The sequence below is a fragment of the Zingiber officinale genome, chromosome 7A, assembly GCF_018446385.1.
Source record: "Zingiber officinale cultivar Zhangliang chromosome 7A, Zo_v1.1, whole genome shotgun sequence".
Taxonomy (NCBI): Eukaryota; Viridiplantae; Streptophyta; class Magnoliopsida; order Zingiberales; family Zingiberaceae; genus Zingiber; species Zingiber officinale.
The window spans coordinates 99,365,224-99,381,898 of NC_055998.1; the positions used below are offsets into that span (position 1 = coordinate 99,365,224).

Below are 16,675 nucleotides of genomic sequence, written 5' to 3' on the forward strand. Positions count from 1 at the left end.
GAAGTAATTGACATAAGAAACAGATACAGAAACACAACACAAATTAAGAACACAGATTCCAGCATTAACGTGCCATAAATCGGGTAAAGAATTGAAGCAATGCATTTGAATTTGCTAGAACCATCATACCTGAAAGGCAGAGACTTAGCAAGATCTTCGAACTGGTGGGGTGGGGTGCTGCCTGCACCTGTCTAAGGTGGGAAGGAGTCGCGTCGAAGGTGGGAAGGAGAAGGGCGACACCTCGTTGGGATCACTGTTGCCGTCGACACTTGGAAGACGGCGGGATTTCGCACTGGCGGGGCTTCGGAGGGACAGTGGGACCGTGGGAGGGAGGAAGGTTAGGGCACAGGAAGGTGATGGACTGGAAGTTGAAGGGCGGGGCCTCGAGGGTGCTGCCTGTTGCCGTCGACACTTGGAAGACGCCGGGATTTCGCACCGACGGGGCTTCGGAGGGACAACGGGACCGTGGGAGGGAGGAAGGTTAGGGCACAGGAAGGTTAGGGTACAGAGAGGGACAAGTCGCGAAGAGGTTTTCGCAGAAGCGGTTTTCGGCGAAAGTAAATTGTTCGTCCGCGTCACGTGTTTCTCACGAGAAACACTGTGTAACCTTGTTGTTATCTGCGTGGGACAGAGGGACAGACAAATTTTCGAGACAAAAGATTTGAATTGCAACTACCAGTAGTTGGTACAATAATATTTTAGCTAGAGATGATAAGCTAATGGGACAATCCTAGAGATCTTGTCATGAGTTTACTATCTATGCTCTTATGAAACCGCCCCTCATGTGAGACCGTTACAGGGACCGTTAATACCGCGTTCCATATTTATTTTACAATAATCTGGCCAAAAGTTACTTTCAAAATAAAATTAATGATGAAAGGGTGCGTGATGCTTCTCTATATTTTTGGGCGTTTTTTTTTTGCCAATTTTAAATTGCTCTAAATATTAAAAAAAAACGTTAGAAAAGCGGCCCTAGGTCTCGGATAACAAGTCCCGAGGGATTTAGTTCAGACTCGAATCCAGTGGCAATGAGTTCCCCGGCGAGATCGTCAGTCTCGGCGACGAGCGTCGGCCAGGGCTGCGGGGTTGGCGGCTTCGTCGATGAGTCCCCTGGCCCTTACCAATTACCGCCGGATGCCATCTTCTCCGCATATGAACGCAAGGACGAAGCCCTCGCTGGTGATCAATCGCATATTTCTCTTCCGTTTTTTTTCCTCTTTCGTGCTCTCTTGCCATCAAATTTAGGGTTTCCTAAATATTTTCCTCTGTGTCTCCTGAAACTCGCCTGGCACTTTCCTTGGATGACTTTTTTTTTTCCTCAAAATTTGTTATTTTCTGGCGGTAATAAAGCATTGAAGTCAGAACTGATGGAGGCGCTTCAGAAGGAAGTGAAATCATTGGACGAAGACGCCTGGATGTTTGCTGGCCCTCGGTCTCAAATCCAACGCATTTCACGGCCAGGTATGCCTTCCTTTTAAGTCGTTTGCTGAACAACTTAAAACCGGTGTTTTTCTGCCGTTTCCTTATATTTTCTTTCAACAAGTTGGTATGGCACAAGCACGTCTAGATTCAACTTGGAGTTGTCAGGGTTCAACGTTGGAACTCTGACCCCTATTTTTTAGCCAAATGTTTCATTTTATATCTTCAACATAGGAAAATTTGAATACTTTTTTTGTGAAGAGTTTGATGGCATGACAATTTTATCAATCATTTCGGTGCCTTCTTTGAATAATCTAAATTTGGTAAGTTTGATTGTCTCAATGATACGTATTAGTTAGGACAATCTTTAAACTCAATTAGCTAGTCCAAAGGAACATGACAGAGAATGCCACAGTCAAACCCTTTTGAATGCTAGCAGGTTCATGGTTTCCAAGCTAAGAACCCACAAATATCAATTAACATCTACTGCTAAGGAGAGATTCTTTATTTTTCGCCCACATTTAGCAGTTTTCTAGGACATGCACTATGTTGTCAACCTATTAGATGCCATATTGGGTTCGCTAGCAATGCTCTTCTTGATTAGCTAATGCACTATTCTGTTATAGAAGAACAAGAAATCAGCAGTTAAATTCTTTAGATGGAATGCTAATTTATTTCCCTATTCTATTATGGCATGGTGGCATTGGCTTCAGAAAAATTTTAGATTCGTTGAAAATTTCATTCTCAAACTAACTTATTCAATTATTTATGTTAAGGTCATTAAAATATAGAAGTTTCTCCTGATCTCATTGGATAATCGCTTCAGGCCTTACTAAGAAAACTTCCCGTGAATAACCTTTTTGTATCTTTATGTTATTAATTTGAATTGACATTGTTGGTGCCGCGGAAGTGGTTCAGATTGCTAGAGGGGAGGGGTGAATAGCGAACCTGCAATTAAAACAATCTATTTCTCTTGCTAACGGCTTAACAAGGACATACACACATTAAGCAATAAAAATAAACATAAACATCAGACAAGGGGACACAAATATTTACTTGGTTCACAACCCCTTAGGGTGCTATGTCCAAGTCCTTATGCACAGTTGAGCGTCTGTCCGCTAACTTTCTCCTCCTTGGTAAAGTACCGGTTTAGAACAATTGTGTACAAGTAAAAGATAGAGGAACAAAGAAGTAGAATGTAATCGAGTGTGTTGTATTTTGAATAGAGCTCCTTGCCTCCTTTTATAGCCTCTAGTTGAGCTGCTTACGTGGCTCGTTCGGTTGATCGGATAGACTGTTCGGTCGATCGAAAATTGATGACATGGCAGATAATACTTATCCTCTCGTCGGTCCTCACTCATCCCTTTACTGATGTGGCATCAATTTGGTTGACCTTATCACTTATTGGTCGACCGAAATTTATCAACTTTGGATGACTTTTTCGGATCTGCTGCCACCTATCCTCCAATTGCAAAATCCTTATCTTTGGTCACTCGATCCACTTACATCGGATCTTCACTGCCGGATCAGCTTCCACGTGGCTTTCGGTTGCCTGATCAGTTGACCAATCTTCCTTATGTCCTGCAGATAGATAATATCTTGTCTCTTGCAATGGTTGGCTGAACCACTTATCCGGTCTATTGGAAGATCCAGTCGTGCAAACTTCCTGACTTAGTCGACTATGTCTATGTCCATGTATCCGCTTAGAGTTGAGTCTGTTAGGACACGTATGGGCTAGAGGGGGTTGAATAGCTCGCATTGCTTCTTCAAACATTGATGTTGCAGCGAAAAACTTGAAGCGAAGACTCTACAATGCTAACACTTGGATTTTACTTGGTATCCACCTCACTAATTCAAAGGTTCACTCCTCACACTCACAACTCCATTATGAATGCCTGTTTCTCGAAAACTTTTCGGAGGTGGAGAAGTCTTGTACAAGCTCGAATGCAAGAATACAAACCAGAAACACAAACAAAATTACAAAGGAAATCGAAAAACGATTTTACAACATGAACCTTGCTTTTCTTGCTGTTTTCTTGCTTTCAATTACCTCTGGTGGTAGGAAATGCAACTACACTTATCTCCTAAACACTCATAAACCGGTCTTAAAGAAACTCCACGAAACCCCCTTTTCGAGGGTACCTCTCAGGTTGGAAAATGTCTCCTAATCGATTAGGCTCACTCCTAATTGATTGCTTAGGGCTTGTCATTCAATTCCTCTACCTGACAATCAATTACTAACTCTAATTTTAGCCTTTTCGAGGCTGAATTCACGTCTTGTTTGGTATCCGGTTGACCTCAACCTACCAAGACTTCTATTGCACAACATCCAATCGTACATGACCTGTTGAGACTTCCCGTTGCTTATCATCCAGTCACCCTTAATCTGCCAAGCTTCTTTACCAAGCGTCTGGTCAACCTGTGACCCATTTGGACTTACCGTCTCGTGCCAAGTGTCCGGTCCTTCATGACCCACTTGGATTTACCATCTCGTGCCAAATGTCCGGTTCTGCCCATTTAGATTTTTCCACTGCCTAGCCTTGCTAGAACTTTCATTGCCTAGTAACCAATTAGGTCTTCCACTGCCTAGCTCCGCTAGAACTTCCATTGCCTAGTTCCCAACTAGGTCTTCCACTGCCTAGCCTCGGTAGGACTTCCATTACCTTGCCTAGTCTCTAGTTAGGACTTTCCGTCGTTACCTAACCTCTAGTTCGGACTTTCTGTTGTCTAACTTTTAATTAGAGCTTTCTTGGTCAAGTATCCGGTTTTCCTTGACCTACTTGACTTTTCTCTCATATATTGTCGAACATCGAAACTCAAACTCGGATCAACTCGAGCTTAGTCAAACTGGTCAACCTTGATCCGAGGACGATTGCACCAGCAATATTATACCCTCTTCCGGTTTAGAGTTCATTCAATTCTGTCTCACTAGCTTACGTTGCGCATGCTTCCTCTTGGCTTCGCGTGCCTTGGATGCCGGAGTACTTTTTCATAGCTTCTCATTCCTTGAATTCACCGAACCCGTTGGTTCTCTTCCGGTGCCATCCTTCACGCTCGCTCGCATCTTCTATCAAGGTCCTCCATCTTCTATGCTTCTTGTCCTTTTCGGTCCCTTAGGTGCCCCATACCACCTTTCACCATACTTAACCGGAACTTGAGTCATCGGGTACCTGTGTGTTCTCCTAAGTTCTTGTACATTTAGACACACAAGTTAGTGACACAAGCAAAACCTAATCTTAGGCTAGTTTCACAACACATCAAAATAGTTGTGGTTCAGACCACTTGGGGTTCTAACAGGCATTGCATATAAGGATGCTTTGCTTTGCCCTGTGGTGGATTTAGTAATAGATTTTGGTGGTTAGTACAATATGTTCTGAACAAGTAATTTGAACAGATCTTTTCATATGTTCTTTAAAATGTAATGTTGTTTTCTGATTATTTTTTTCTTTGCATTCTTATGTCTTATAATTGGTTAGTAAATGTTATAAACATCAATATTGTCATAAATAAATTAGGCAGTATTAGATCAGAGTTATTTTATAATCCTAAGGTTCTTGTTTTAAGTACAATAAAATAAATAAAGGAGCTATTACTTGAAGCCATTTTTTTGTTGGCATGAAAGAGATGTCCCTTATCGTAAGGTAGTAACTAAATCATCTGTCGAAGTGCATGTCATCATAATTTCCCACAGTGAGCATAGTTTCTTTAGGGTTAATGCAAATTTCATGCACCAAAATGGAAAAGTTGAGAATGTGGAAGAGAATAGAAGGAAAACTATGTAGAACAACTGTAATATAATGCCAAATAGATTCTCTAAGGTTTTCTGATGCTAACTTCGATGTTAGATGCTTTATCTTGAAAGAATGTTGTTGTTTGTATGCAGTTAGTACATTTTTGCACAGATAGCGTTCCTACTGGTATCCAAATTTCAGACAGGTTATGCTAGAACTAGGAAATGCGCTATTCAAAGTGATGTATCTGAGGAGAATAACTTGAGTTAAATACTTGTAAACATAAACCATTAAAAGGCGGCTTTTCATTTTTCATGAAGGGTGGCAATAACGATAGTCAATTTTTTTTTTCTTTATATAAAGGTAGATAGAGTTATATGTAAACATATAAGGTAGTTTCTGAGGTATGCTTGACAAAATAACGCCAACTAATAGTATTAGATATGGGTGTTAGAAAATGTAAGTATAAAAAAGTTTGTAATTTTACAAGAATTAGATGGTGGAATTTTGAGGATAATAATATAATTTATGAAAGAAGAAGTTTGCACTGAAGAATTAGGTAATGCCGATATTATATAGATTATGATGCCAAATAAGATCAAGTAGCTACATCCAGGTAAAATAATACAAGTAAAGTTGGTGATAGTGTGAGGATGTTCAAAAGGATATTAGTTTAACGGAGTTGTATTTTAAAGATCTATAAAATTGTAGTAGTGAAGATAATTCAGACAGGTATACAATAGCTAAAATCAAGGAAAAATTTTATACGTATAGAAAAAAATAAAACATATAATAAATTCATGATAATCTAGGAATTAAGAATGAGAGTAAGATATTTATCAAATTGCTAAACCTAGAGATTGGAAAAGTAGACTTTGGTAACCAAGTTGTGATGCTGAAAATGAAGTAATTAGTACCTATGCATAAGTACTATTCAATATTGTTCTAGTTATAAAGAAATCAAGTTGATGAGTTTACCATGATACTTTGAGGAAGGGTTATCAAGAGGAAAATAAGATATGAGACAACCATTTTTGAAAATCTATTTGGTTGCATGTTGAAAGATCAACCATAGATGTTATTTAGTTGATAAGACAACTAATAAGAAAAACATAGGGTAATAATACATATGATTTTTATTCGTTTTAGTAAAAGCTTATGATAAAGTCTCTAGACAATTATTGTGGTGGAGATAACTATTCTGGTGGGGATTTGGGTTTAAAGAAGACAGGAATATATTATAAGTTCTCGTCGCGTGAGCTCATCGAGCTCTAATAAGTGTACAAGCCCTGGTCTTCAATGAGAAGTATTGACCCAACACATCTTTCTATATCCCCATATCCCCATCCAGCGCACACTTAGGTAAGAACAAAGAGTGAATTCACTCTCTCCTCTACAGCTTATATCAAGTAATTATATATATGATGACATTATTATATTAGTGTTAAAGTCTACCATATGTGACAAATCATATGCTTATGATTGTAATTTTGCATAAAAGCCAACTCTAAGTCTCTATCTTTTAACGTTATTACTAGACGAAATAATCAATCACATGCAAGATAAGTCTCTTGGCAAATGATATTGTATTAATTTAAGAGAACATAATTGGATTAAAACTTGAAGCTTAAATTGTGGATAAAAAGTTAGCTTTTAAGATGAGTAAAACAGAATTGAAATATGCAAAATGTAGTTTCAGTAAATTTTTTTTTATGGAAACAATAAAGGGATATCAACAAGCTTCTAGAATCTTATGCGATTGCCGTGCCCCTCTTAGGCTAAAAAGAGAATATATTAATAATATTATGGTGCATCTCATTACACATTATGAATCAATATGTTGGGTTATTAGTAAGTAACATGTAATAAAAGTTACTTTAGCAGAGATGATTTTACAAAGATGTATATGTGAAATTGTTAGAGGATAAAATAAAATATGCAGTAGTTACAGCAATTAGGATCTTCTCTGACTGATGATATCTAGATATGGACATATTCCTAAGGATCTATAATTAAAATAGTCGAATGAAGGCGATTTCAAGTGGTAGGCAATTCACCTATTGCATTGCGCATAGGCAATGGCTTAGGCAAGATACTGGACCATAGACATTAAAGTAATATTAAAGTAAAATGATTGAAATTGACATTAAAAATGACCAACACTAAAGAATATAAACATTTACATCACAATCAAGTGATACATGATAAGTAAACACCTACTTACAACAAAATTCATTATATTTCATAATGCAACTTGTAAAAGGAACAGATAATACACTAAAATATATAAGCACATAACAATGTGCATTTAATGATCCTATCAAAAATGTTATAACTAAACACAAAGTTCATATAACCATATTTATATATTTCAAAAGAACATATTGCACAACAATATAACCAATTCACCATCCAATTAAATTGCTTGTTAACTAGTATCATGCTACAATATCAAAATTTACTAACGTGAATAACTTATAGTCAATTCATCATAATAGTTAGTCTATGTAGCACAAGCGGAGATTGAGGGCTGGGTGGTTTGGGAAGTCGAAATTTGGATTGAAGTGCTAGGGATTGTATAAAGAAATGTAGAAAATTAGGCATCACACCTGAGGGTTCTTAGGCATCACACTATAGGAAGATTGTATCACACAACCAAAGAGAACTCTCAAAACTTGATATCTATTCCATATGCCAATATTACAGCAGTACATATATTTATACTAGGACTCATAAAGGACTCAAGCAACCTAAATGCTAGTACATAAACACATTGAAAACACAAAGGACTCATAAAGACATATAGGAAACTTAAAAGACTCGCATATAGGAAACTTAAAAGACTCATAAATATGCTACAATTTTCCAAGCATGATTAAAGTATATTGGAGTTGTTGGTCATTTAATGCTGGCTTTTGACTTCAAACCTTAGGAATTGATGAACTTTATATTATTTCCGAAGTAGGTTTAACGTCTTCCAAGACATGCCAAATTAATAGTGGAGTTTTAGAATCTTTATTTCTATGCTCAGACTTTTAATGGAGTTTGCCACTTGTCTCCATCAACTTGCGATGATGCCTAGGAATCCTTAGGTGTGATATCTAAGTTTCTACATTTCTTTATACAATCTCCCTATGGTGTGATGCCTAGGAATCCTTAGGTGTGATACCTAAGTTTCTACAATCCCTTTACCATTTCATTCTAAATTTCTACTTCCCAAACCACCCAACCCTCAATCTCCGGTTATGCTGCATCATTTGGTATCATAGCCTTAGGGCTTTAATATGTCTACAAGATCCCGGAGGAGTTTTAGAGGAAAGTTACTTATAATCAATGTGATGAGATACTTATTCGCATGATGGAGCAACTTGATGGCATGCAAATTTGTCTATATGGTGTTGAAGTCATGATTTCTCAATCTAAAGGTGATCAAGTCCAAGGAGAGCATGGAGAAACATCTCAAGTAAAGAACAACTTGATTCAAGACGGGATTCCAACACCTCAACAACATCAACCTTTTTCTGAGTGGGCTAGAGGATTTATTGAAGCAGAAAATAATTACCAAGATGTTGCTGGAGATATCATGAAGACAGTTTGAACTGAGGTGCTAGATTTCAAAGGAAAAGTGAACCCCATTTTATTTGCTGATTGACTTGCATCAATAGAAAATATTTTGATTGGTACAACATGTCAGATGATCGTAAGGTTTGCTCAAATGAAGCTCGTGGGTTTAGCAAAAATATGGTGGATTGGTGTTGAAGCAGACATAAGGAGATTAGGGCAACAACTAATCAACTCATGGCAAGAGATGAAAGTTAAACAATGAGAGAAGTATTTGCCTACAAATTGCTATGACAAATTATGTGATCAGCTTATTAATTTAAAGCAGAATCATTTATTTGAGTATATGCAAAAAATTTGATGAGTTAAAGGCCAGGAGCCAAATTCTTGAAGATTCTAGACAGACTCTTGTAAGGTTTAAAGCTGGATTAAGGTTTGAAATCCAAATAGAATTATTAAGACAGCCAATTTACAACCTAGAACAAGTTTTCCAAGTTCTCTTCGATATGGAGGAGTATCTGAGTTATTCATTTGGTAAGAAGCTTGGAGTTTTAGGGATGAATAAAGGAATTCATGAAACCAACCAGCAAACAAAAAGTGGATTCACCAACTCATTTAATTAGCATAGTGACTCTAAACCACTTTGAAACCAACGGAGTTAAAGAACAAGGGCAGCATATGTTTCAAGTGTCTGGGTCATATGACTTATAATTGTTCGGGAAAAGTTCTACACTTTGGGATAGAGCATGAAGATGATGCTAAAAATCAAAGAGTAGAAGGAGATGCAAAATTCTTTTGATTATGGAGTTTATATTGAAGATGATTTGGAAGAAGACACTTCTTTAGCAACTGTTGTTAGGCGTATTCTTACTACTCCAAAAGTCGAAGGTAAGATTAGCGACGGATATCTATTTTTTGGATGTTGGTTCGTTGTGGGAATCAAACACATAAGCTTATCATTGATGGAGGAAGTTTTATGAATGTTTTCTCAACATTCATGATAGGATGCCTCAAGCTTCCTATGTGGCCTTATCCCCAACCATACATGGTCGGATGAATAGATAACACAACTATTCCGGTAACACAACATTGCCTTATTTTTCTTTCTTGTGAAAATTATAGTGACTATTTGGTGTGATATTATTCTTATGAAAGTAACTCATACTTCTTGGGAGACCTTGGTTATATGATCGAGATATGCTTTATTATGGCAAGGAAAACACATACACGTTCATGTTCAACAACAAGAAAGTATTATTGAAACCAATGAAGAAATACAAGCAAGAGAGGGCGAGATGCTAGTAATAGTGGAAAATCTCTTCCTATTCTGATAGAGAAAAATAAAGTAGAGAAAGTTCTACTATATATGCTCTTATAATCAAAGAAGTTAAAGAAGTATTTGTCACGCCCCAGAGGAGTCCCTACCGAAAAATTTCGGCTGCATCTCCCCTGTACCAGTGACAATTTGAGACATACATATATATAAAATATATCGGCCACATACGGCTGGAATATACACATAACCACGCAGTTAATAATGCAGCTCACACAGTTGAAACATAGCATAACCACACAGTTAATAATGCAGCTCACTCGGCTGAAACATAGCATAGCGGAAATCACAAAATAACGAACATTAAACGAACAAAACAACTCACTGCGAGCCGGCTCGGCTTGACACAACATTACCAAACCAATACAAGATACCACAAGACAAAACTCCAAGTCGACATTGAATCATTACAATACTAAGATCACAAAACCAAAACACAAATAGCAAAAGAAACCAAAACCAGAAGATCGTCCACAGATGTGACGTGGGACTGACGAACAGGACCTCCAAGCGACTCCATAAATTCTTTACCTGCTACTTGGCGAAATAAACCAGTTTACGGGGTGGTGAGTACTAAGATTCAATGGGTAATAGACAGATAGTGCATGAACATAATAAAGAACTAGAGATACAAAGGTATACAGTCTCGTAGGGAAAAATAATAGATACAACAGTGAAATCATAATAAGTGTCCATACCTGAAACCATATCCTAGGCTAGTAATAGAAAGTCAGAGGTAGCAAAGTCCTGCTACAGTACTGCTCATAACTACATGAGTAACATGTGAGGTATATACATATTACCAATAAGCAAACCAGTGTCTAAACCCATACCTCAAGTATATATCTCAACTTATGTGAGCATATCAGCATAAGTAAACAACAGCAGCATTAATAAGCAATAGCAGTATAAATAAGCAATAACATCAGCAGGTATAATAATAACAGCGTACGCACGGATGGTCATCCCGCCCACCTCTCTGCATGACCCTTGTATGGTCGGGAGATCGGATCGATGACAACTGTACCACTCAAAGGTCGCTACTACTCTCGAGTGACCGAATGGACAGGTGCATAGTAGCTAACTAGCTACGTCTGCGACGGGGTCCCTATTGCTCGTAACTCCAGCTATCTCTATCCATGAGTAAGCGAGTGAGAGCATGACAGGACAAGCGGCACGCTCCAGCTACCACTACCCATGAGTGGCCGAGCGTGCGACCCTGGCTAAAGACCCTCTCAACCACAAGGGAGACATAGTCGCCGGCATGCATGCAATGACATGATGCGTAAAATGCAGCAGTTATCATATATATATATAAACAGAAAACAGGTATACTACATGAAGCCAGCATGCTCAGTAAGGTATGTAAACATACAACATCCAAAATAAGTAATCATGGTATCTAGTATCTGGTATTCAATATCTAATATCTAGTATCTGGTAATTGGTATATGCTAAATATCATGGATAACAACGAGCGACTGTATAGATACAGAAATGAGTAGCTCAAAGATCGAGTGGATAAGCTTCAAGCACAAGAAAAATATGAGTGGAGTCAAGATAAATACAGAAATTATCCGAAAATATAGCTCATGCACTAAGATCAATGTACTAAAGAGATAAAGCAAGAAGCACCCGCCTTTATACGTAGATCATGTCACGTAGTCCCACGTCGAGACGCTCGTCCCGAACCCAAGTTCTGCGATCACAATATGTATAATATAACTAGTCAAGTAGGAACTAATTAGCTAAATCCATCATAAACTAATTAGCTAACTTAACCCTAATCTGATTAGGAATCTATACATTAATTCCATTTCAATATTAACCCCAAATCTGATAGTTAACCAATCTCATTAATCTTGTTAGGTTTAACTCAATCCATAACCTTCATTAGATTAGGTTTAATCCTTCTAATATCCTGATCATGATCATGCTATCACCCAAAATAACCTAACTAGGAAAATCAACTCATAAATGAATCTCTGATCCATAACCACATAGATTAAGCATCCTCAATCCTTTCTCATTCCGATTAAGATTTACTACCAGCATAATCAATCCAAATCTCATTAATCAACTCACTGATCCAACACATAATTCATCTAATACTTAGTTAACCAACTAAACAACAATTCCACCATTTTACTCCTAGAATAACTTCAACCTTAATACTCACCATAGCTTACCTTAATCCGATGCCTAGCAATGTGGCCGTGTAGAGCAAAGAGTCCCCCCCCCCCCCCAAATCACGGCTGGTCCGACACAATCAGATGCCTAAAATCAACCCTAGCATGAATCCAATAACCAACCCACAATCAATACATTCTCGATTAAGATTAAACACAATAATTCATCCACAGCCATTACCTTCACTTTCTCTAGTATAGTGAAGTCACCACGGTGGTTCACAGCAACATCAAGCAGTGACAATAAGCTGGGATCGACACCAAAAGGGCAGGATTTGCAATGATCTTCGGCAACAAGGAAGGCGACGATGGTTGCGGTGCTGGAATGTAGCTGAGGGATGCTCACGGATTGCTCCCTCTTCGAAGATGAGGAACGCGAGGAAAGGTGAGTGCCCACCAGAGGTCTAGGGCATCGATGACGACTCGCGGTGGAAAGAGGCAGTGAAGAGATCAAATCAGCGACATCGGCTTAGGGAGGAAGCTAGGGCTCGACGTTGCTCCTTGCTCGTCTTGGACAGGCGGCCGATTGTTTCTGACGACATCCGACGAATGGACAGTGATGAAGCTAGGGCTCGGACTCAGCCGGTTGAAGGAAGAAGGGGCAGTAGTGGAGATTGACGATGGCGCTGCTCCGAGAGGCGGCACTCAGGAACCGACATCAGGGAGAGGCGGCACTCAGGAACCGACATCAGGGTGGGGCGAACGAGCATTAGATTGTGGTGGTCAGAGCACGGAGAGGAGAAGGGGAAAAAACGACGTCGGGCAGCGGTGGCAGGCGCTGCGGCGAATTCGGGAAATGGGAGAGGAGATGAGATCGGGATCGGGCAAGAGAAGGGAATCGGGCGATGCAGCGTTTAAAGAAGAAGGCTAGATCACTTATACTTAGGGTTTAATTAACGTAACCCTAGGTTAACTCCTCAATCAACTCCCACTTAATTTGGATTCCAAGGAGGCTTTCTCGCAAACCAATAATCGATCCCCTTAAAACACGTCATAAGAATTCCGTTTAATTCCAGAATTTTTTTTGAAAAATCCAATAAGATTATTTGTCAAATAACCTTATTATTTATTTATTATTTGGGCACCGTATTTTACAGTATTTTCTCCCGAAGCTTCCTTATTTCCTCCGAAAGTCACTATGTTATTGAATGAGTTTTTTGATGTGGATCCAGAAGAATTAGCTAATGAGCTTCCACCAATGCGTAAAATTCAACATGCTTTTGATTTTGTACCCGGTTCACAACTACCCATTCTACCAGACATGGCTATTAGTAATAACTTTAACATTGAGGATCTTACTTTATATTTTTGGCATGAAGATGTTATTACAAGTAATGCAAATAATGCTCGTTTGCCATCAATTCAAACAATGAAAGACGACATTGAAAATGTAATTGATCATCAGATTGTGTCTAAAGAACAGAGCGGTTATCATAAGTATCTTATCAAATGAAGGATACAACCCCTTTTTGAATGCGACTTTTATGAAAGATTCCACGCTTTTAACTCGCCAGAGACGAGTTTTTCTCACTGGGAGAGAGTTGATGAAGACAAGTGGCAAACTCCATTAAAAGTCTATAAGCTCATAATTAAAGATTTTAAAACTCCACTATTAATTTGGCATGTCTTGAAAAGATGATAAACCTACTTGGGAAATGATATAAAGTTTATCCGTTTTTAAGGGTTGAAGTCAAAAGTCAGCATTAAATGACCAACAATTCCAATATGCTTTAATCACGCCGGGAAAATTGTAGCATATTTATGAGTCTTTTAAGTTTTCTATGTCTTTTTGAGTTCTTTGTGTTTTCAATGAGTTTATCTACTATCATTTATGTTGCTTGAGTCCTTTATGAGTCCTAGTATAAATATGTGTACTGCTGTGATGTTGGAATATGGAATGCATAGAAACCCTTAGGTGTGATACCTAAGTTTTTACATTTCTTTATACAATCTCCCTATGGTGTGATGTCTAGGAATCCTTAGGAGTGATACCTAAGTTTCTACAATCCTTTTACCATTTCATTCCAATTTTTTCTTGTCCAAACCACCCGACCCTCAATCTCCGCTTGTGCTGCATCAAGTCCTCTCTAGGAGGGGGAATTACAAAAAATACTCATGAAATTTTTTATCATCACCCTCTTCACTTTATATTTTTGTTATCATTCAAGTTTCTGGTTTAGGAAATGAATCTTTTTTTTTTCAATTAAACTACTGAGACCACCTACTTACCTCATCTGGATGGCCTAGCCTGCCTGGTTGAACTGCCTAGGCCACTTTATAGAAGACCCACCAAAAGAGGACCGCCTAATGGGTAGTCAAAGCGGTTCCCCTATCCAAGTGAGCAAGCGGCTAGCTGGGCAATCCAAGCTGTTGTTTTTTAGATCAATATGAAGGTGCAAGGAATTGAAGCAGATCAAAGATAACATTTATTATTGTAATGAAAAATGATTTAATTAATTCAAATATTATTAATGATATTGTCTTACTTAGAGCACAATGAGCGATAAAATTCATGTATCCATTTTTAAATAGTTGGAACAAACACATCTTGATGATGAAGAAAAAAACACCCACTAATATTGTTTGATTCTTGCAGTTTAGCCGGAGCTTCTTCTATGTTGTCAGTTTGATGTATACTTGATTTCTTATGGTTTAAGATGAACTTATCATAATTTTCAGTACACAGAGATCTTAAGTTAGTAGGTGAATTGTAACACAAGCAACCACAGATTGCAAGACTTTTTTTTATTGTAAATTCAGCTCGGTTGCTACAGGAATGCTACTAATCTGACCGTCACTAACAAGATTGGTTTATTGGAGAAAGAAAACTGGTTAGCTGCTTTCACAAGCATGCTCTTAAAAGAATAGTTTAAACTAATAATAATAAAAAACAACCTTGTTGCGTGCCAGGTAGATTTTGTTCAAACATTAGTGTTGATGGAAAATTGAGTTGCATGAAAAAACACAAGTGGCCTGTGCATTCCATCAATATGATCTTACAACTTGCAAGTTATATTTATAGAAAACTTTGTTGCTGATATACTTCTGGTTATTGGAAGAATTCCATGTCAGGAATCAATGGGAGTGAAGATTAGATATATGATCAAAAATCAAAATAGAATTAAATGATTTGACATATATGGTTATAAATTGCAAAACTTAAAAAAAAAACTTGTAAGAAGGAAATAAACCCTTGTTACATCAGCAATCTGTGATGTAACATGTTATGCACATGAAGTAATAGGTTTTCTTCATTCTGGGCACTTGACCCGGTGTGGATTGATATCGAATGTATGGTCGAGTAGAGAGTAGATACTAGCATTCTCTTCCTCTGAAAACCTAACTTTGGTGTTTCAATATCCTTGATTATCCTTATTTTGAGAAAACTAAATAATGATGCTTATATTACACATTTGTGCTCAAATACAACATTAGAGTTTATCCACCGTACTTCAGTGACCATAAGGGATGCAAAGGGATTGTAATTACCATATTGGAGGGTTTCTTTTCCTGCTAGTGATCCTCCTGAATTAACTTGCCGGCTGTGGGGTGGAGTCTCCACCCATCCTTTGCTTCTCAGAAGGTACTCAGTTGAATGAGCTAGTGTTAAGTTCAGAAACTGGGATGGTTATGATGACTAAAATCCATTGATAACCTTCAACATGTAATTAGGTAAGATGTGGAAAGGATTTTCTCTTTCTTTTTTCCTTGAAACACAGATGTGTCATGAAATTGAGAATGATCCATTTTGGAAATATTCTCGGCAGATATTATAGTTTATAGTGATGTGTTGATAGGGCTCTTCTATTTTTGAAACAGCTAATGACTTGCTGAGGAGCTTTATGCAAAAAACATTTTCACTTCGTACCTTCAGATTTCTGGTGCATTAACCAATAGATTCTCTTATGAGCATTGAAGAAACCGTGAAATTCATCTTTATAGGATGCCTTTGACCACCAAACGTTCTACATTGTTATTCGCAGAACATTCCTGCGAAAGCCTCTACACCGTCTCCATTGTTTATCCTAGTTGGATGCAGTATGTTAATTTAACATGTTTCAAATAGATATTATTTAAGTTTGTCAACCTTCTCCAGGTGGGTATCAAAAGAAGCAAACCGGATCTTCTTGAGAGGTAAACTGATTCATCAAGCAAACAAGAATTGCTTTTGAGATAAGAGCTTCCAGTGATTCTATGCTGGCAATCTTGTGCCGATATGCTCTTACATAAGTTAAGAAATCTTTTTTAAAGATGGTTGTGTTTGTTAGAGACATCAGTGATACCCACGCTATCATTATAATAGTTATACTAGAAACATTATTCAGTGGAGTTTCAAGACTTGTTTTCTCTTCTTTTGGATGAGCCACTAGGGAAAGAGATATGAACCTATTAGATTTGTGTTTCATTCTCAATTGAGTAAAAAACCTACTTTTTGATATCTT

The 16,675-nt window shown here is 37.9% G+C and overlaps 1 protein-coding gene across 5 annotated transcripts in view; it reads left to right on the forward strand.

Annotated features, from left to right (window-relative positions):
* The first annotated feature begins 959 nt into the window (after nt 1-959).
* Nucleotides 960-16,675, forward strand: part of LOC122001891 (protein SAMBA-like) — a 68,882-nt gene continuing 53,166 nt past the window's right edge. For 2 of the 5 annotated variants that reach the window (XM_042556866.1, XM_042556868.1), the window contains exons 1-2: nt 964-1,179; nt 1,351-1,461. In XM_042556866.1, coding sequence (XP_042412800.1) covers nt 1,029-1,179; nt 1,351-1,461 — 262 coding nt within the window. In that variant the 5' untranslated portion in view covers nt 964-1,028. Of the gene's footprint in view, nt 1,180-1,350; nt 1,462-8,575; nt 9,057-16,329; nt 16,585-16,675 lie in introns of those variants that run through there. The other 3 variants (XM_042556865.1, XM_042556867.1, XM_042556869.1) reach the window with 3 other exon arrangements.